The sequence below is a fragment of the Aquila chrysaetos genome, chromosome 12, assembly GCF_900496995.4.
Source record: "Aquila chrysaetos chrysaetos chromosome 12, bAquChr1.4, whole genome shotgun sequence".
Taxonomy (NCBI): Eukaryota; Metazoa; Chordata; class Aves; order Accipitriformes; family Accipitridae; genus Aquila; species Aquila chrysaetos.
The window spans coordinates 11,885,025-11,906,812 of NC_044015.1; the positions used below are offsets into that span (position 1 = coordinate 11,885,025).

General features: G+C 40.8%; 1 protein-coding gene across 5 annotated transcripts in view; it reads left to right on the top strand.

Moving 5' to 3' along the window:
* Window positions 1-21,788, top strand: part of SMG7 (SMG7 nonsense mediated mRNA decay factor) — a 55,788-nt gene that overhangs the window by 25,826 nt on the left and 8,174 nt on the right. For 3 of the 5 annotated variants that reach the window (XM_030032823.2, XM_030032821.2, XM_041127768.1), the window contains 13 exons: window positions 3,004-3,175; window positions 4,029-4,100; window positions 5,172-5,322; window positions 5,654-5,789; window positions 7,918-8,080; window positions 9,152-9,308; window positions 12,265-12,335; window positions 12,678-12,738; window positions 13,409-13,528; window positions 13,770-14,205; window positions 17,960-18,104; window positions 19,353-19,741; window positions 20,498-20,863. In XM_030032823.2, the coding sequence (XP_029888683.1) occupies window positions 3,004-3,175; window positions 4,029-4,100; window positions 5,172-5,322; window positions 5,654-5,789; window positions 7,918-8,080; window positions 9,152-9,308; window positions 12,265-12,335; window positions 12,678-12,738; window positions 13,409-13,528; window positions 13,770-14,205; window positions 17,960-18,104; window positions 19,353-19,741; window positions 20,498-20,863 (2,439 nt within the window). The remainder of the gene's footprint in view (window positions 1-3,003; window positions 3,176-4,028; window positions 4,101-5,171; window positions 5,323-5,653; window positions 5,790-7,917; window positions 8,081-9,151; window positions 9,309-12,264; window positions 12,336-12,677; window positions 12,739-13,408; window positions 13,529-13,769; window positions 14,206-17,959; window positions 18,105-19,352; window positions 19,742-20,497; window positions 20,864-21,788) is intronic. The other 2 variants (XM_030032826.2, XM_030032825.2) reach the window with 2 other exon arrangements.

Here is a 21,788-nt window from a genome sequence, read left to right on the forward strand (position 1 = left end):
GCTTTCTTTCCATCAGCTGCAGCCTTGAGTTGATCTGAAACTTCTGTGAATCTGGTAGTTGTTTTTGGTGCTTCATAAAAACATGGCAACAGTTTAAGTTCCCTTCTAATAGAATCTGCTTTAAAGCCTAAAACCCACTGCTTTGGGTAAGATCAAAGGTCCATTTAGCCCCATATTTTGTCTCTTGCAGTAGTCTGCTGTGACTGCTTAGAGTGCACATTAAGCAGTGGGAAAATGTACAATGATACTTCCTTGCTCTAGTCTGTTGCTTTCTGCCTGTAGGTATGTTGCCGCCTTGAGCTAGTTTGTATCTGAGTCATCTAGCTATTAGGAGGTCTAGCCTTCACTGACTCTCCAGTCCCTCTTGAAGCCATTTACTCTGGTCCCTGCAGTGATCTGTGGTGAAGAATTCTGTATTTTAGTTGTAATGTCTGAGAGAAACAATGACACAAAAAAAGTCAAGCCCAACAAACATGTTAACTGATGATTTCATTATACTCTTAGTTCTTTTTTTCTGCTGTTTCTCTAAAAATTCCCATTCACCTTCTTATTATTATGCATGAATTTGTGGGCCATTGTCATAATTCCTCTTCATTTTGAAAAACGTGGTACTTCCCTTATATAACGAAGGATAAGCAAAGATAATCGGTTTTGTTCTGGGCTCCAGTTATTCCAGAACAGAGTGAATTCCAAAATGGAGATGCACTGAGGATGTGTAGGATGCCTTAATGTTTTGTACTTTGTTCTGTGTCCCTTCCTTGTAACTCCTAACACCAATGGTGAGCATTGAGTTAATGTTTTCCAAGAACTGTCTATATACTTTCTACATACATATTGGAATACAGCTTTTTTCTGAATAATACCTAATTTACTGCCCACCACGGTTGTGCATTTAAGTAGGGTGGTTGTGCCCAAGAATATTATGTGGCATTTACAACATATAATGTCTTGCTGTTTTTTGATCAAGACTCCCAGGCTTACAAGCACATCTTCAGTCTTAATTCTATATTTTTGTCAACGATTGTTTAGAATTGCTAACTTCAGTTACAGGAGCTTTTTTTCACCTTAAGCAAAGCTGTATAGGTGAGTGGTCTTGCACTAAATATCTTTTGCAAGGTTTTCATTTAATTGCAAAAGGGGTGTGATTCCTATTCATGTATTTATTCCTTACTGCCCGTTTTTTTGCCCTCTTACATACACTCTTTCCAGTGTTAGATTTCAGCTCGTAGATTATGGATAATAAGAGTCGGTGTGTGATAATGGCCTTAAAGATAACTTGCCTTTCTTTCCTTTTTTTCCCCTCCTTTGGTGTATGCTTCAGCAACATTGTCACTGCTAAATCCTTTATCTCAAGTAGTGGTCTGAATAGACTTTCTGTCATGGCTAGTTTGCACAGTCTTCAGGTTACAACATGCACAGTAGCTCATTCTTACTGTATCAATCCTAGTTTGATTCTGAACATCTGCAAGGCAACCCCAGCTTTTCTTCCAGGATCTGCGTGATTATCTTCCCGCCTGCCCCCCCCCCCCCCCCCCCCCCAGCATTGTTTTTTGGAAAGCTGCTTATTTGAAGCAACCAGTTTGACAGACTGTGGCATGGTTGCCAAGGGTTTTCTACCATCTCCACCATTTGTCTTGCAAAAGCCTTGTTCTTCCCTGAAGTGTATCAGGGACTTTTGCTCTTTTTGTGTATGACACCACAGACTGGGTCGTCTTTCTCTGTTTGCTGTGATGTTAATCGTCCCATTTTTAGTCTAAAGATTTTGCTCGGACAAGATACCTGCTCTCCAACTGTGAGGTGTGTGTAAATGACATCTTTGAAAGAGAGCATGAATTCTAATTCAGCATGTTCGGAAGATGTCAAGTTTATCTCTTTTATCCAGCTTTCAGCTGTGAGATCCCTTGCATTTGGGGATTTTTATCTACTGTATAAAAGAGCAAAAGGGAAGGGAAGTGTAACGCAAACCTTCTTCTGCAGCAAGCAAAAGCACCGCATTGCATGTTTAGCCGTTGACAGAGTATGCATCTCTGTCAGCCCTCGGCTTTCCTTATGCCTTTATCTGGAAGTGGAGCTCTGCCGCAGGTCTGTTTTATTTGGAGACTGAGTATGTTCCTGGCTGGGAGAAAGTCTGTCAATTCTTAGTTGCATTTTTAACCCTGTAACACAGTATAACAAACACTTTTCATTGCTACGTGGTTACTGTTACTTTCCAGATTATTTGCTGTAGTCCATTAGGAAAAACTTCAAAAGCACTAATTAGAATGGCAAAGTTCAGGTTTTCATTCAATCAGCTTTTGAGATATTTGATCAAGTAACTGATGCCTTGTTCTTTGAAAGAGTCTCACTGTTAGCTTAGGACAAATATTTACTGACAACTCAGCCACTGAGCTGTTAGCCACTATCCCCTTGCATTGCCTACAAACTTGGTTTTGTTCTGGCTTCTCTCTAAATTTTAAGTCAGGGTAGTGCTGTTTCTTATGTTGGAACAAGCTCCTTCAGAGAATGAGTGGCATTCCTTTCTATTCTTTTCAGAGAATGGTGTCACTTCATCAAGGTGTAAAAAAGACTGTGGTCCTCTTGAGTGTCCTACTTAAAAAACAGCATCAAAACCCCAAACAAAAAAAAAAAATCCCCAACAAAATAAACAAAATCACAAAACCCAACAAGATTTGTAGACCTCTGATAGTCAATCTCCACTGATGCATGCTTGGTAATTTAAGTATCATGAGAATTGAGTTGCTTACCGGTTTGGGATGCACAGCTCTTTTTTACAGAAGAGAAGTAAAACTTCCCTTCATGATTCTGGGCAGAAAAATGGAGCTCAATGACTTCCGTATGGAGAATGTAATTTAAAGTCTCCCTTTCAGTAACCTAGGCTTGTTCACTTCAAATATGTTTAGCTAATCTGTGCCTCCGAGTGATGCTCTGTTAGTTTTGTCAATTGTTTCAGTGCTTTTCTGATTACTGTCTCTAGCTGGTACTAAACTAGACCTGTTTTTCTAGTTATTACAGGAATTGTGCACAGTTTTTAATGTAGACTTGCCATGTCGTGTAAAGTCTTCCCAGCTGGGAATCATTAGCAATAAACAGACGCACACCAGCGCCATAGTGAAGCCGCAATCTAGCTCCTGCTCTTACATCTGCCAGCACTGCCTTGTCCACCTTGGAGATATTGGTGAGTTTTTGAAGGAAGAAGAGGTGGGACATTGAGTTCTACCTGTATTCAGCCTGCATGAAGAGGGATCTGGACATACTCTGGGCAACTGCTGGACCAAGTGTGCTCCAAATCAGTAGCTAGTAGCTGATTGTATGTTTGGTGGTTGCTGCAGGGGGAAAGGTCCGGAAAGTAATGCTGTTAGACTTTTGTAATGTGCGTTACACATTAATGCATGGAGACAGTTAATCACTAGCTTTCTAGTGATTTGCTAGAATCTGTCTTCTAGCATGCTAATCATGATATAGCTGGTAGGCATAGTGAAATGTTAAAACCAGTAACTATTACAAAAGCTTGTTGCAGCAGGCTAGCATACTTGTCCATTTCAGAACATTACTTTTAAATCTTACATACATACAAAGGCAGCAGTTAGAAATCCAGCCTTTCATAAACAAGGTTTCTTTTTTACATCAAGTTCAACAGGTTTATTTCTTTGTTGATTAGAGTAGAACTGTGTGTTGTAGAAAGTTCTGTATTCATAGGAATCTGCAATTGCTTTTGGAACAACCTAAAAGTAGATCTAGTTGCTGATTGTGCAGAGAAGTATGAAAAATATTTTGTAGCTGTCTGGATGTGATGCTATTGGCACAACATCTTTCTACATAAGAACTGATAAGCTGTGACATAGGATCTGAGGAAAAAACACCTCAAAATTCAATGTGTTGAATCTTCGTGCTGTTTTGCGTAATTGTATGTTCTTCTGATGCTTATTTCTAAAATAATAGTAAAATGCTCTTCAGGTAAACTGGGTTATATTGAAGTGCAGGATAGTTGACGTTTATGCCTCAACCTGGGTTTTTTGTTGTTTTCTTAGCTCGCTATAGGAATCAGACCAGCCAGGCAGAGTCTTACTACAGACATGCAGCTCAGCTTGTCCCTTCTAATGGTGAGTCTGGGTTACCTTTTAGGTTCATAATTTCAAAGGAAGATTTGGGGTGTTGCTTTTCTTGTGTGGCAGTTGGAAACTTGGGATTTTATATAAATCTCCCTCCCCAAATACCCAAAGCAATCATGCAACAAAGCCTGAACTGTTGGTAAATCATTTGAATAATAGCTATTTGCCTGATCTGTATCACTTGTCTCCTTCTTGTGAAGATTTAGAAATAAAGTAGGTAATACAAAGCTTCACTCCAAGGCTTCACTACTGCTTCATTATACCATGTTACATTCATATGTTATAAAGTACAATTAATGAAAACTTGCCTACCACCAGCATTTTTTTCTTTTATTGTTTGTTCACATGCCAATTTGTAAAGTTAAGTAGCTAAAATCAGTTTTTTCAAGTTGCTCATGCAATTTAAGGGCTTCTTTAGTTCAGGGATATAGCATTTTTAGCTATTGGCTTACAGTGGTCCAAAATGTAAGGATAGTGAGAGAAGGATAAATCATTTTTGAGCCAGGCTGCTGAAACCAGTAATTCCATTTTTTTAGCCAGTTATATTCTAACTGAAAAATTCTCTGTATTCTAACTATAGAATTTTTTACTCTATAGGTAAAAAATATGAACAACTGTTGACAGTTGGGTTTGCCTCATGAGGTAAAACTGGGCTAGATTTTGTCCAAATAGATGAAGATAAATATGTTGGTGGTGAAAGCTTGCTTTTGACAGTATCTTCTTATTCAGACAAAAACCTTTAAGCCATATTTGTTGTCCAGTTTTAAAGGATGTGTGTAAAAAACCAACCAAATAAAAACCCCAGACCAGACCCCCCCCCCGCAAAAAAAAAACCCACACCCAATCCCCCCAACCAAAAACACTGCACCACAAATTTAGAAGCTTTTTCATTTGAGTCATACTGATATGAGGCTGGAGTAAAAGGGTCAGCAAATGAACCTGAACGTTGTCTGTTGAAGAATTTAGGACTTTGTGCTCCCTTTTCAAGTGACCACATTACTCTGAAATCTAACATGCTTTACTGAATGACAACTTGTTGGATAACATCTTTTCCTCCCTTAGGTCAGCCTTATAATCAATTGGCTATTCTAGCTTCCTCCAAAGGAGACCACTTGACCACAATTTTCTACTACTGCAGAAGCATTGCTGTGAAGTTTCCTTTCCCAGCTGCCTCCACTAACCTACAGAAAGCACTTTCTAAAGCACTGGAAAGGTAAGACTAAACATAATATACTTCCGCTCGGATAAGATGGAGGAGACTTCTTCCAAATCTATCTCCCTTGCCAGAAGTTATTCATGTTTGATAGTAGAAACAGAAGTTCCTCAACCCCCGTCCAGTCAGAGCATCCTTACACGTGTGGAACAATGGGACGCTCCTGAGCATGAATAGTGAATGCAGGAAATAGGCATATTGTGCTGACATTAAAAGTAGCTTTACATGGACATTCCTCCTTTCTTGAACTTCACAGAAAAAGTATGTAATGTTATGTGCAGCTGGGTCTAATTCCAAAGACTGAGGTCGGGTATTTCTGTTCTGAATATAGTCGTGATGAGGTGAAGACTCGATGGAGTGTGTCTGACTTCATCAAGGCATTTATTAAATTCCATGGCCATGTGTACCTGAGTAAGAGCTTGGAGAAGCTGAGCCCACTTCGAGAAAAGCTGGAAGAACAGTTCAAGGTTAGTTCTAACAACATATTAATTAGTATGTTGAGGAGAATATTTTTAGCAACTGAGTTTTGAAATTATAGTCCAATAATAACTTTTTCACATGCTAAAATACAGGAAGCTCAAGTAGCCAGTTATGGAAGGTTTGCATTGCAGGTAACACTGGATAGTTCTGTTGACTTCTGCAAATAGTAGGGATTTTTCCCATTTGACATGTTGTGCGTTGTTGGTGGAGATACAGGAGAAATCAAGGACCACTGATTCTCTGTTCTTTAACCTGGATGATTCTTGGATACCTGTGAAAAGCACTTGATTCATCTGGGAAGTGTTGGCTCAGTTGCCTGAGGAATTTTGAGAGCTTCATTTTTGGATGGCATTCATTCACTCCCACTGGTTATTAAGGCTGCTTTTAATCTTCCTCAGACAACTTGCCTCTCCTGTCAGTGGTTTGCCTTTTAAAAGTATGCCAGTACAACCTTGACTTGTGTGTAGACTAGAACTATTCAGAACACGTTTCTTCTGGAAAATCCAGGAGTACCCATTAATTATATAGCTCGCTCATTAAGTTGGACAATATAGCAAAGACTGAAACAAAGAGAATTTTGTAAGGTATTTATACAGAGTAGTACAATTTCAAAGAGGACATCATACTAACTGTTAGGTGTCTTTTGGAAACTGCTCTGCTTCAGCATCTTCATTTGTGGAAAATGAACAGGTAGCATGGATATGTTCAACAGAGCAGTTGATGCTTTTCCAAATTAAGAAAGAGGAAGGTGGTCTTAGCAATATAAAGAATTACAAATGTTTGTTACAGCGTCTTTTTGCATTTTTGCATTGAATTGGGCTGCTACAGCTAGGTCCAAACTGTGTTTAAAATAAATTTTAAAACCGCAAAACTTCTTGTGAATTGTGTTAGCTTTGAATGTGAGCTGCACGAACACTGGGAGTTACAGTAATGTTGTTTCAAAATTATACAGTTGTATCTCTCTGTGTGTGATGTTGGCTGTTGAACAAGTACTGCTTTTTCCACAATGCTTATAATCAATAATTATGGGCATTGTTCAGGCATGTGGAACAGTCTTACTTTTCTGAACTGATCCAGGGTGTTAAAAGAGGGCTAATTGAGCCCTGCTTTGTTGCTTAGATTACTTTTTTGTTTATATTATGCAACATAAGGCTTAATTTACTAGAGAGCAACTCTTCTGACTTAAATGGGTTGAATGTGGATATGAAATTGGCTGTGTGGTGGATAATCACTTTAACTGTGTAGCTGATTTTACCTCTGAATGAGGAGAGCAGTTGTAGGGTTAGAGTGTTCAGCCAGGCCCATGATTCTGCTGCTGGCAGCTCTGCCAGTTTGAGTTGTCAGCTGTACAGTGCTTCATGCTCTTAACTAAAAATCAAGGTTGAACATGGAGCTCAAACCTTTTCCTGATGCTTACACTGATTAATTCACTTGCCTCCCTGACTGTTTTGTCTGAAGATAAGTTGGTTATGGTTTAGGATATCTCCTTTTTTTTCTCACAATGCTCAAAAAAAGCATTAAAGTTTCTTTTCCTGTTCTGAGAAAGGTGTCTCTTACAGCATAGTTACTGAAATACATTTGTAAATAGCTCATGCTATTTTAGTCCACCGTGGGATTCCATGACCCATGAAGTCAGATGTGGAATTAGTCTTTAATACATAACCACACAGTAGTTAAATTTTCCTGGGGTGTTGTTTGTTTGGGGTTTTTTTCCCAAATGTCACCACCTCTGTGCTGTTTCTTCAGAAGACTGAAAAATACAGTGGATATACATGCCTCTGCAGTTCTTGCAGTTGCATTGCAATGTTGTCATTGCACATTAAAGTTGCACTTGCTCTGAAAAAGAACCATATCTAAGGGGGTGTTGATTTGTTGTGCATGTATGTGAGTTGGTGTATGAGCAAAAACCTTGGGCTTAACAGTGGGCATCTGCCCATGTCCTCCTGGGAAGCCCAGTGCTGTGCTAATAGGGATGACCTGAAAATAAAATCTAGAATGAGTGTTGCCTTAAGGGCAGAAGCATTAGTCAAGCAGTGAAATAGCAACTCCTAATCCTTTCAAGTGTGTGCTTTACCATATAAAAATACATACATTGTACGTGTGTCTTTGTTGCAGAGGTTGTTATTCCAAAAGGCCTTCAATTCTCAGCAGTTAGTACATATTACTGTTATCAATCTGTTTCAACTACACCACTTGCGAGACTTCAGCAATGAAACAGAGCAGCACAGCTACAGCCAGGATGAGCAGCTCTGCTGGACACAGTTACTGGCTCTCTTCAGTAAGTACGAAAAGTAATGGAATCCATTAGTAATTTGCTGTCAGGATCTAGCTTAATGGTGGTGTGAGGTAAGTGATGAGAATAGATGTTAAGAGAGAAAGTTAAGAGAGAAGATGGTTGTGCAGGATCGTTTATGTCTAGCAGTGCTGACTAACACTGGATTTATGTGCCCTGGGCTTACTCTGTTTGAAGCCTTACAGAACTCTGCATCTTTTTCCTGGTTCTGAAGGAACACTTTAACTTGGGTGCAAAGTTGGATCCAACTTGGTGGGGCTGCTCTGCAGTTGGCCGCAATGTGGTTTGAGTTGCTTTGAATGGAGCTAGTTCTGATTCAACAGGACTGAAGTTGAAGCTGACTGAACTAGCACCTCAACTGCTTCTGTGCTCTTGATAATATTAACTAGGAGATAAGGGGGAGTGCAGAGCATTTTAGACTCTAGCTGCATAATGCTGATTTGCTTAACCTGATCCGGCCTGTGATCTGCTTGGCCTTGTCTGTAAACACCTAAATTTCTGAATAGCTGAATTTCTCCAGGTTCCAGCCTGGCGTTGATTCTGAAAGCACCGTGGTCACACTGGTGTGGTTACTGTTTGTCAGCTTGTGTGCCCTAATGGGTCTGAGTTGGGTGGCTGCCTGCAGAGCTAGCTCTGGTGGATTTGTGTGCTTGCTGACCTGGGAAAGTAGATAAAATGCAGATAGATAGTTGAGTTGATCATTTCTAATAAATAAATGAATGAATATTTTTGTAATGGGCTTGTCTTGCCGGATTTTGTTAACTTACCAAAATGATTTGCCATGACACATAAAAGGAGCGGGGGGGGGGGGGAACACCAAGATTCTGCTTCATGGTAGAAAACTCTGTATTGAAAAAAAGGTGTTCTGATATGCTGGTGGAATTTTTAAGATTAAGTAATTGGGCTGCTTTGTTCTAAAGAACTAGCGCTTAAAAATAGGGTTTTATGGGTGGGATGCATTTGATTAGGTTATATGGTCAACTTTAAAGTGTCATTCCCTCATCCTTTGGGGTTTTTTTTTTTTGTTTGTTTGGTTTTTTTCTGCTCTGTTTCTAGTGTCCTTTCTTGGAGTTCTGTGCAAGTGTCCTTTACAAAATGACTACCAGGAGGACTCTGGGGCTGCATATCCTCTTCCAGCTGTGAAGGTTTCAATGGACTGGCTGAAACTTAGGCCCAGTGTTTTCCAGGAGGCAGTGGTTGATGAAAGACGGTAGTGAGTGTTAATCTTTCTTTTGATACATATGATTGCATAAAGTAATAATAACTGGTGATCCACAAATTAGTAATAGGAAAAGTGATTGTATAACTCATTATTACAGACATCAAAATGATAGAGAATGTATGTGCTAAAAAGTTTATAAAACAAAACATGAGACTTGTGGGCTACGTGAACAAATTCACTGTTTTAATTGGCTTTAGGTTTGCATGTAGCTTTTTTTAAGATCAGAGGGATCTACTTTATAATGTCTGACTTGAGCAGAACTACTGAGTGTACCTTTAGTCTAATCTATTGTAATGATTTCTCAGATTTATTGAGGTAGGTGGCAGGATAATACTTGCCTTAATTTCATGCATTAAGCCATCTCTTGGGCAGTGCTGGAATTCAGTTTTCTTGGCTCATCATCCAGGAATTAAATTGAATTTAGTAGAAGGGGTCTTTAAATGTCAGCACAGGCATTATTGTTCTGGACTGTTGCTCTGATTTTTCACTTCTGCCTCAAATCTCACAAATTTAGGCTTAAATAGTTCAAAACTCACCAACTTTTTTTATAGCCTACTAACTTTTCATAAATTACAGTAATTCAGTAAAGTGTTTCTGACCTGTAAGGTGTTTCTTCAGATCAGAGTGACTGTTACTGACACAGGTGGATGAGTATTTTTCCTAGGGTGGCCACTTTAAGGAAAACAGTGTGAAAACAGCTTGCTTAGCTGATCTTGTGCAATGTGCCACAGTGGTTTCAGCTCTGTCTTGGCAGTGTGTGCTGTAAGATGCGATTCTAGCCAAGGCTCATATTTTCTGTACATTGGTGTGTGGGGAGCAGGGGTCCCTACAACCTTAGTTTGCTAGACGAGTAATAAGACTCGCTCAGACATGTGTAAAACCTAAAGCCCTGGAGCTTTGCGAACTTCAATTCCAGAGTTCCTGAAGGCAATATTAAGGAAAAATAAGAGTTCACAAATTGTTTTGAGATGGTAATAAGTATTACTGTATGCATATTCTGAAGGAAGACTTTATACCAGTATTTTAATAGGAAAGATTGATACTACTAGATGTAAAGTCATTGCAGAAAGGAGATGCAGGCAGTACTTTATGGAGTATCAAAATGAATCATCAGGTGTGAATATATATTTTGAGTTGGCCAGAGTAGGTAGGTCCTTCTGCCCATAAAACTATCAGAGGCTCTCTTTAAAGAACATGTCTGGTTTTTAAATCTGTGGTGTGATAACGTGATGTTCTGAGGTACTTGTCGTACAAAGGAGTTGTGAAGTGGGCAGCAAACAGCTGTAAAATGCACAGCTGAACTTCAAAAGGAAGTACTGCTAAGAATTGTCAAAATGGGCATTAGTTAGTAGCCATTACACTTGTTGGCTCTAAAATTTGAGATTACTGTCCATCTTCCCCATTATTTGTAAGGATGAGAGTTTTCTTTATATTTCTATTGGAAGATCCTAATGAAAGTCATTCTTTGCAGACTACACACATGCACGCCTTTATTGTTTAATAACCTGATGTCTGGTTTATATTGAAAAGTCTTCCTTATTCTGAATTCATACTTAATGGTGCTCGTTGTTCAAGAAATAATCCTTATTCCTTTTTAAACTTTCTGTTGTCCCCACTGTATGCTTATCATTTTCCTGTGGATAATTGTACCCCAAACTGTACAAACTTCTGAAATAGGAAGGAAACGTGTTTACCTAGAAAAACAGATTAACCTGAAGGCAAGAACTGAGGACAGAAATGACTACATCAGTACTAGTGTGTGCTCTTTGGAAATGAGTTTTCCAAACCTGCCCTGTGGAAGCCACGTTAGGCCTAGGTTTTCACATGTGTCACGACATCACTCTTTAGAGATCTCTTATTACAAAATCTCATTATTTCAAACGTTGTACAGGAAGATTGCAGTTTACTGTAGGTTGCAACAGACTTGCACTTTCCCTTTTTTCCTCCTTCTGTTCCTTGTCAGTCATGGGAAGGAACTAATGCTTAGTTTAGTGTAGAGAATGAGCATAAACATTATGTTTCCAGTCCCTGCGGCAGTGCAGGAAAGTGGCTGACCTCAGGCTTTCAGGTGCATGTTCCATTCTCCAGGCCAGGTGCTGGATGGTGGCTGAAAGCCTTGCTGAGGGAGGACAGATTCATTTCACTAACACTGAGCATGGGGGGCACCTTCCTAAAATAGTTTTCTGTTGCCCCCGTGGACTTGGTGCCCATCACTAAAGCGGAAGAAGGGTGCTTAGACTTTTAGATTGGAGCTTTTAAAAAAATAGGAGAAAGCAGCCTGTTGGTGGCAGTTAAATGTTAACCACCTATGCGGTGATCATTGTGATTTTTTAAATTATTTGCTTCAGGGCCTTTTTAAAGAATTTCCAGTCATTGCTTGTACTGGTATTGCCAGCGCAAGGCAGGGAGACTGCCAGTTAGCATCTAGTTTAATGGTCTTACTCAATGCAACTGTTACTTAGATGTTCTTACCTTTCTGGTAACCGTTTCAGTGCTACAGTACTGTGTTAAAGTTTGCAGAACAGAAGTACTTATGTACAGCTGTATCTTAATAATTTGTTTTGCTTCCCAACTGATTAATTTACTGTGCCTTGAGACCAGTCAGCTTTGAACTGGACAACATGAATTGCAAACAGGTGATTTGAACATTTGCTCATGCAATAGGTTTGTATAGTTAAATTCATAGCAGGTTTTCTGACTTGCTGGGTAGTGAACACTATGCTGCAAGAGCCTGGCTTCCTTGGTAACTTTAGATTGGCTTTTTAAAAACACTGCTTTTTTTGAAGAAACTGGTCTTTTCCCTGACACTTGAGAGAAACTTTACCTTTTCTTGGGAATCAGAGGATTCATAGGAGCTGTGACTGTGTAACAGTTCAGTGTTTTCTTGGTGAATAGATTCCATGTTTTCTAGTTTTCACTTACAGTTTGTCTGTTTTCTGATTTGTAGCATATGGCCCTGGCTGATTTCTCTTCTAAACAGCTTCCAGCCTCATGAGGAAGATCTATCCAATAATAATGGTAAGTATACTTCTAGTCTGTGCTGTAAAGAACTGGGAATGATGCATGTTTTTCCTGATGTTCTGAGGAATTGCAGTTGAAGAGCAAGTAAGTGAGCAAGTTGTCTTCTAGTATTAGTGCATATGAATACTTGCAAATGCTGCTTTCTTGTGCTGAGCAGACTTTGCTCTACTTTATCATTGCTGAGCTCCTCAGATTGCAGGGTGGACCAGTACAATTGAGCATGTTAATAGAAGGCTTTACTGTGTGTAGTGACCTTGCTGAGGTATCTACTTATTATACTGTACATGTACATGTAATGCTTTCATGCTTTCCTTACGCTGTTTACTGTCTATTTGCCAGCAACCCCCCTTCCAGAAGAATTTGAGTTGCAAGGATTCTTGGCTCTGAGGCCTTCATTCAGGTGGGTGACAGTTGAAGGAAATGGTACTCTTGCTGATGTCGCTACTTTGATAGACATTGACCTGTTCTCTACAGTATCTTATTTATGAATACTTACTACTGTATGGATTGACATAGGTATCTTTTCAAAACAACTATAATAGACAATGTAGTAAAACTCTAGGGAAAGTCATGAGTTTATAATATTGCTCCTGACTTTTTTGGTTTTCTTCTGTAGTCTTGAGACTAGTAAATTGAAAGGGAGAAACTTAAGAAGTGAGGAAGGGAATACTTTTACATGAAAACTGCTTGATGTGTTTTTACTTTGCTGGTTTTTACTGTTTTTAACTGTATCCCTGTACCTAACATCATGCACAAATGCTGACTAAATAATAGATGTATTCACTCAACTATTATTTTTGTGATTTTTTTTATTATCACACAGATGAGCTTTTAGCCTTTTTTTTTTTTTCAAAAAACACCACCAAACCTCTTTAATGTAGGTGCATCTTACCAGAAGAGAATTGCATCTGTAAGTCAGACATCTATAACAGTGAAGTTTTGAGTAGTATCTGGTGAGATTTCACAGCTTATAGTAGAGTAATGCTGACCAGTTGTATTTCTGAAGAAATACAATGTTGCAGAGGGTAATTGTGTAGTTAATAATATTCCCTCTCCTATGTCAATACTAGGAACTTGGATTTTTCCAAAGGCCACCAGGCAATTACAGGAGATAAGGAAGGGCAACAACGTCGGATACGGCAACAGCGTCTGATCTTCACAGGCAAATGGATCGCTGATAACCAGCCGAGGTAACTGCAAGTAGCTTCTCTGTGTTTCATTTGCTGCTGTAAGCTTAGGTAATGCAGGTGCCAGAGTTGAATGTTATTTTTCTCACTGTTTGACACAGCAATTAGATATAATGTGAATACAAGATGCTGACAGCGCTAGTAACATGTTCTGTGGGTCAGCATGCCATTGCTTTATCGACTGATTATAATAAGGAATGTATTTGGAGTAATATACTTGCTTTTCGATTCCTTTCTTTTTCAGGTTGATTCAGTGTGAAATTGAGGTAGGAAAGCTGTTGTTTTTGACAGAAATCCCAGAACTATTACTAGAGGACCCTAGTGAAGCCAAAGAGAGTCTCGCCTTGCAGGAAACATCTGTTGCAGACCCGCTATCTACAGATGGGAGCCCTGGACTCAAATCAGTTCTGTCCTCTGGCAGAAGCCTGAACAACAACTGTGATGCAGGAGAAAAACCAATGGTCACGTTCAAAGAGAACATCAAGCCACGGGAAATTAACAGAGAGCAAGGGCGAATCTATCCCCCTAAAGATGTAGGTAGGGAAAGACGGGACTATAGCAAAGGAATAGTAGCCAATAAGAATGATGGAAAGAAGGACAACAATAAAAGAAAGAATGAGACTAAGAAGTGCGGCTTGGATAAGATGCAGGAAGCAGGAAAGCAGAACGTGGCAGTTCAGGTAAGCCTTTAGATCAAAGCGATACTGCGTCTTAGGCAGTACAATGTTTGTGTCAGGGTCGTCGCTGCTTGTATAGAGTACAGCAGAGTCGAGGTCTCACTGTGGGCCCTGCAGGTACAGCTAATGCACAAAAAAACCAGAAACACATCTATCTCAAAGACCAGGTATTAGTGATCTTTGGGTCTCTGCCCTTTTTTTTGATGCTGTCTCAATTTGTTGGGGAGGAAAAGGTAGGGAGCAATGAAAGGTGATTTTGCTATGTTAACTATCTTAAAAACAAACTTCTACCTGTTGTTCCATAAATTATTCAGGCTTCCAAGGCATTGCATGGCCAGGTCGCAGTCATGCTCTTGGTCTCTTGTGAAGTAACTGGGTACTCTGCATTTTTGATTCAGTTGACTTGTGCATATTCAAAAAATAGAACTCATCGCAAAAGCACCCAGTTGTTTGTGTGGAGTAAGACTCACCATACTGTGTGTGCAGTCAGGTGGCTCTCTGTGGAAGTAAGGAAAGCCACACTGCACTTAAACTGTAATTCTGTGCTCAGACGCTTGCTCAAAATGGTTGGTTTTCATATCAGCTGCTCTTTTCTCAGTCATATTTTTGAGGCATGCTTTTTTGCCCTGTTTCTGTGAGCACTATGTACAGAAATGCTCACCTTATAAGTAGATAGTGAATTTACTGGTCTGACTTCCATTGAGTTGTAGTAAATAAGGGTGTAGAGTTTCAGGGTTGATCTGATCTGTACCTGGATAGTTTGGCTGCATCTCAGTCGTTCCCTGATGATGCCTGGAGGCATTTAATGATAGTGATGGAGACTATTATTTCCCTAGAGAAACTGTGTTAGTTCTTCACAGTTCTTGCAAGTGGAAATCATTTCCTAATGCACTTCATCTCCCTTGCCTCTGTGTTAGCCTATTACTGCTTCCCCGAACAGGTCTGCAGACTGACTTAAGTCTTCCTCTTTGCAACTGTTCTGAAGGCCTGTGCAATTGAGGTCTTGTTTTCCCTAGGCTAGACAAACCAGCTCTTTCAGTGTTTCTGGCTTGTTGTGTTAGGACCCCTGGATCATTCTTCTTGTTCTCCTCCTGGTTATTTGCTGTTAAACGTCATCATTATGAAATGGAGGGTCTGAACTGGCAGTGTTGTTCAGTTGGTTTTGCAGGGGGTCCTACCAAGGGTGGTAAAGGGGAGTAGCCTACAGGAACCATGTGGCAATCATTCATGAGTCACTGAACAAGAGTCTGGTATCTGAAAAACAACTTAGGTAGGTGAGTTAGAATAGCAGGTTTCTTATTTATTTGTTGAACATGTCTGGAATGTGGTTGCAGGCCTGAGCACAACTCCCAGTTTCAGTGTTCGTGCCCCTGTCTTGCAAAATAAGGACTTGAGGCCGATCAGAACCAACAGATCTTCTGAGAAGTACATGTAGTTTTCTGGATAGGGAAGTATTTTAATTCTAACCCAGCTGATTTATCAGAAATTTGCTTGTCTTAGTCTTAAGAGATAACAAACCCAGGAAAAACTTATTTCAGACCCAACTGTAGCGGAATCTGTTCTGATGTGGTTGGTCACTCTTCATCTCTTGTTGAATAGAAATTAATTTTTACTTTTTAGTGCCATCAGCTGTATTTGTTATGGCAACTATTACAATGAAATGCCTTTTGTTTTATATAGTTTGGTGGACTTATTTATCCAGACCTACTCCAGAAGATGGGGAAGGTTTGCTTTCCTCTGCCTGAGGAGAAACCAGTGTAGGTTTTGCACTGACTGGTGGTCTGTTAGTGCTCTGCTTTGGCCTTCCTTGATATTTCAAGCTTTTATCTTCTCCATAGCTCATTGCCTTCCAAAGCCTAAATGCTGCAAATGTTGCAGCTCCTACTTAGCAAAAATGTTAAGAATGTTATACAAAAGTAATTAATCCTGTTTCGCAGATAAGTTGAAAACTTCCACACTCAGACAGGATCATGAAAGCGTGTCATAGGTTGAATCTCTGCTCTTTAGGGAAAATAATGTTACGTGCCGAGGAAGGTTGCATGCAGAATTGCTCAAGGTGTAATGTATTCTTAAGAGGCCACTGTGATGAAATGGTGCTTCTCTCAAGCACCGTGTAGGAACCCTCAGGACCACTGGGGGAGTAAATATTTTGTAGTATTGACACTTCTGAGGTGAGGTCAAGTAGAAGCAGGGAAGCAACTGAAACTTGTCTGTCTTGATTAATCAATGTTAGTTATTTAGCTTTTAAAAGTTGACTATAAATCTTGGGGGGGGAGGTGTGTTTTGTAAGCCACCTTGGAAATGTGTCATAGCAGCTTTGAGTTCATGATGTACTAGAGCTCATGTTTTAAAATCCCGTGGCAGGAAGAGTGTCTTTGAATTCTCCAACATTGCTATAAAAGAATGCACAGCTCTCAGTATGAGTTATAAAAATGCTTGGCTCATTGTGGAGAAAAAAGGGACAGCACAATATAAGTTGAATATACAGAATGTGATGAAGGGTGAAGGTGGGCAGTGAACAGATGTGGCATGAGCAGGGGCTGCATCATTCATGGTGCTTAGCATCAGCCAGAACCTTGAGGTGGAGTTCCCTCCTGGCTTTTTCTAGCGGGAGATCAAAAATACACCCAAACCTCCCAGTCTTACAATCTGCTTTTTTAATTAAACACAAAAAATAAACTACATTCCCGTAATGTCTAAATGGGGAAATTCAGAATTATTTGAAAAACAACTTAAGAAAGTGTTTGAATGCATCTACCCCTTTACTACTGTGTTTTGGCAGAAAAGACCTGCCCTCTAACTCCTTTCAACTCAGCAGCACTAAATGTTGAAATAAACAGCGCACAGTTTTGGTTTGTTTGGTTTGGAGTTTTTTAATTTGGTCCATGATAAAACCCTTTCTTTCAACCACCTTTGAGGCTTGGCATCAGATCTGCTCCTGGGCCCTTTCTGTATTGCCCGGGTTCCTTGCTTGCTGTCTTTTTCCTGCCAGCTCCATCTTGCATTCCAGGCAGTTCTGCCGAGCTGAACAGAAAGGGAAAGTAGTCTTCCCCTCTGTCTTCCTCTCCAGGAAGACCCAGACTGCAGCAGACTCAGAATCAGGTAAACATTACATTACATTCTTCTCTCTGCCTTTAACTGGTGCAGCTCTTTTTAACAGAACATACAGCAGTTACACAGTAAACTGAAAGAGGTTAAGCACTTCTGCTATTTGTCTTGTATGCTCTTGGTCAAAAGAATTTCATAGTATGCAGGAGTTTGTGCATATACATCACTGTATGGATTAGGCTGAAAGAGTTCCCTAGGAAGAACGTGGTAGTGTTTGTTTTTTAAGGTGCTGCAGGTAAGTAGCATGTGTTAGGTTGAAGCAGTGCCCTAGGAGAAGCATAATAGCATCTGCACTTTTTGTTTTGTTTTTAGGGCACTGCAGGTGAGCAGCATGGTAAGTTGTTTGTATGGTCTGAGGATATTATGATGTCTGCTTCCCACTCTCTTGCTAGAGAAGGAGCCTGTTGCAGTCTTCTGGGTAGCTATCCTTAGAGTGCTTTTGTGAGGCAAGGAATGCCTGAGGACAAGCTGGGTAACCTGCCTGAGGTCAGTGAGGAGGGAACTGGATTCCTGTGTTCCAAACCTCTCCCAGTTGCTTAGGGAAAAGAAAATAATCTCTCAGACAATCTGGGAGTTCATTTTTTGGCTTGAGACATGATGTGGATAATTACAGGAAAAGTTACCTAATTTCTTCTTTCTTTTGCATTAGGTAAAATCCCAGACAGAGATGAGGAAGACTCCAGTGTCTGAAGCCAGGAAAACACCTGTAACTCAGACTCCAAGTCAGGCCAGCAGTTCTCAGTTCATCCCCATTCATCACCCAGGAGCCTTCCCTCCCCTTCCTAGCCGGCCAGGTAATTTGCATTCTTTTGAAGTGTGATTTACTGTTGACTGCAAAGCAAATCCTGTATTAGTGGTTGTTACAGCCTCTGAAGGTAGGAGCTGTTTTAATGAGCGTAAATTCTCACATTGATAATCTTACAAAGTAGTAAAGAAGGGGCATAGCAGAACTGGAATGAGATAAAGAAGATTCCTTATGCTTTGGAATCAAGGTCTGTCATGAAATCTGCCACCTTTTTGGTTAGTGGGTGTGAGATCAAGGAACTTCACAGTAGGCTGTTTCTGAATTTAGTCCAAACATGACAAAGTCTTCTGCTAGCTCAGGAGGAAGCATTCTCTGTGCATAGGTACTCCATTACAAAAGATCAATCACACTGCTTTCTTCTTTAAAGCTCAGTTTCTTTTGTAGTGGTGCTCGTGTTTCAAGCTGTAATTTGTGTGTTCTTATTTGCTGTTGCTGCCACATTGCATGTTCCCATTTTGTTGTGGAGTGTTCCTGTCATACCTTGCTGTCCACGTTTGCTCACAAAATAGCTGGAAGCTTTATCTTCCCTGCAGCTGTTAGGTGTAGTTGCTTAATATAAGACAAAGGGACATCTTCCCTGTCCCAAAGTTAGCATAAAATCTGGCCTGTGAGACGCAGAATTAAAGCTTGCCTTCCAAACCCAGCTTTTCAGTGTGAACTACAAGAAAGAAATTGATACTGTGGATATGAGGATTTGTTTGCTTACCATCTGTCTCTATCTAAATTGATTCTGAGACTGGTGATCCTCTGGGAGGAGGCAGTAGACTTACTGATTGCTTCTGTCCATTGCTGCAGAAGCTTAGTCCCCGAAAATGCGTGTTTGAGGGGGGAGGGAACTTTGGGAGTAAAGCATCAAAACCCCAGAATGGTGAAGGAAAAAGGTAGCAGGGAAAAAAAAGGTGGGGAGGTTGGGGGCTGTGTGTGTGGAAACATATGACTCTCCCAGATACTGCCCTGGCTGACTGTTATCAGTGCCTGGAATATTGTAAGAAAGCTCAAGAACAAACTCTGAATAACCCTTTGATCACAGCTATGTATGTGCATGCAAAGGTGAGAAAGGACGTTATGGGGCATGTATACAAACTGTACTTTGTGTTTTCTGTCCTCATGGTCTAAATGAGCAAAATAGGAAAAAATACACAACCAGCCAACACCAAAAACCCACACTAAATGTTTTCTTGAGGGAGCTACCTGCTCTGCCAAATTTTGATTAAAGGTGCGTTTTTATCTTTGCCAGGGTTTCCACCTCCAACCTACGTTGTCCCCCCTCCTGTGGCTTTCTCCATGAGCACGGGGTACACCTTCCCAGGTGGCGTTTCTGTCCCAGGAACCTTCCTCCAGCCCACAGCTCACTCGCCTGCAGGAAACCAGGTGCAAGGTGGGAAACAGTCCCACATTCCTTACAGCCAGCAACGGCCCTCTGGACCAGGGCCAATGACCCAGGGACCTCAGCAAACACCACCTCCTTCCCAGCAACCCCTCTCATCTTTACCAGCTCAGGCAACAGCACAGTCTGCAAGCCAGTTACAGGTCCAGGCTCTGGCCCAGCAACAGCAGCAACAGTCCCCTACAAAAGCTGTGCAGGGCCTGGGGAAGAGCCCGCCACACCACTCCGGATTCCAGCAGGTAAACTTGACTAATGCAATGTGCTAAGCTTAATTTAAAAATAAATGGCAACATTCAAGACTTAGGTTCCTGGGTTGCCTTTTCAAAACTGTCGTTAAAGACTTTAGTGTGGAATTTTGATCTGTGAACTTCTGGGCAAATTTGAAAAAGCGCTGAAGTTTAGTGGGTATGAACGTACAATTCTGTAACAGAGGGAGGTATGGGAACTGGAATGGGAAAGTGGTCATCTGTTTTCTGTGTGTTTCTGTTTATAGACAAGGTATGAAGGTGATATTTCTGATCAGGTATTTCTGTCTTGGGTCTTTCTAGTAATGTTGTGTGAGTAATGAGGACTGACTGAGTCTGAACCTTCACCCGCACTCTCCTTTTGGCTAACTGGGTTGCAGTGTCAGTTCCCTCACAGCTTGTTTTATGCTCACATTGTGCAGGATAAAATCTCCCTTCTGGCATGTCTGGACTTGATGGTGAGACCCTCCTGGTGTTCTGGGCAGCAAAATGCTGGCTCAGTACCTTAGTAAAGGTGTTTACAAGGTACTGGATTAGAGTAAGGATTATACTTGGCTGTTGGCATAAGGCTTGACTAGGGAGTATTAGATGCTTATCGAGACTGTGTATTTTGGTGAATAATTTAGCAAATCAGAATGTTTGTGGAATGTCTATCACAAGTGAGCCAGACTGACAGTTTGAATGGAGTTAGGCATTCAGTTAACATTAATTGTTCCTACCCGCTGGTGAAATCATGCGTCTCTTCCTCAGTATCCGCAGACAGACTCATCAAAGCAGCTCTGGAACCCACCTCAAGTCCAAGGCTCACTGGGGAAGATCATGCCCGTAAAGCAGTCCTACTACCTGCAGGCCCAGGACCCTCTAAAATTATTTGAACAGTCATTACAGCCTCCCGTGATGCAACAGCAACCTCTGGAGAAAAAAATGAAGCCTTTCCCAATGGAGCCATATAACCAGAACCCCTCAGAAGTCAAGGTGCCAGAATATTACTGGGACTCTTCCTATGGCATGGCTGACAATAGGGTGATGGCACAGCAGTCTAACATGGACCGGAGGGGAAAACGGCAAGGAGTCTTCCGCCCAGAGCAGGATGCTGTCTCCAGGATGACCTTTGAGGTAAAGATCCATGCTATAAGTGGTGAAAACCAACGAGGCTCTGATATTCCTGACAACTCTAGGAGTTTGCCTGTATCAGGAATGCCCTGTAGCCCTACGTATGTCAATGTGAGCTTTAGTAGGGAGCGGGGTATCAGTAAATGGGATTCCAGCCAACAGTGATGAATTCTCCATTTTAAGTTGGCTGTGTGTGGGATCTGGCTCTTGAAGATTTGGTTTCAAGTAGGTGTAAGTCTTGTTCAGTGTAGATGTGACATTGATCTGCACTATGTCTGTCAGGTCGAGAAACATGGCAGCTGATAGTTTTGGGGAAAATTCTTGTCTGGCAACTGATGAAAACCATAAAAGCCATCCAAATAGCTGCAGTTGAATTAGATGAACTCTTAACACCCATATAGCATCTTGAGTGTGTTGAATGGCTGAGGCTGCAATAGTCAGATTGAGGCTGGAAATCGAGGATGGTAGGAGCAGTCTTGTCTTGGATTATTTTTTTTGTTTTTCCTGCAAATCACACCACACAGTGAGAGTGCTGAGTGACTTCCTTAGGTCTTGGTTGCAATAATGGAATACTTTGCTTCTGTGCATGCAGTTGTGCTTCATGCTGCTGCTTATAAACCTGCAATCTTTGTTACTTTTTAACAGTCCTGAAGTTGTCTGTGAGTGCTTTGGTGATGTTTATAAGGAAACTTAAACAGAGGCCTCTTTAAACCTTTGGTCAGATGCGCCTCTGTAAATACACTCAGGATTTTCAGAAGGTCAGCTGAGATCACTTCGCTTATCCTTCAGAGAGAAAAGCCAGACAATATACAGAAGTCTGCCTCTACTGTGATGTCAGGTTGTGGTTTTTAGATGGAGATGGGATCAAAGCCTTGTTCTCATCTCTAAAAGGGAAACCTTGCCTTGGCGCAAGTGCAGTGCAGTACAG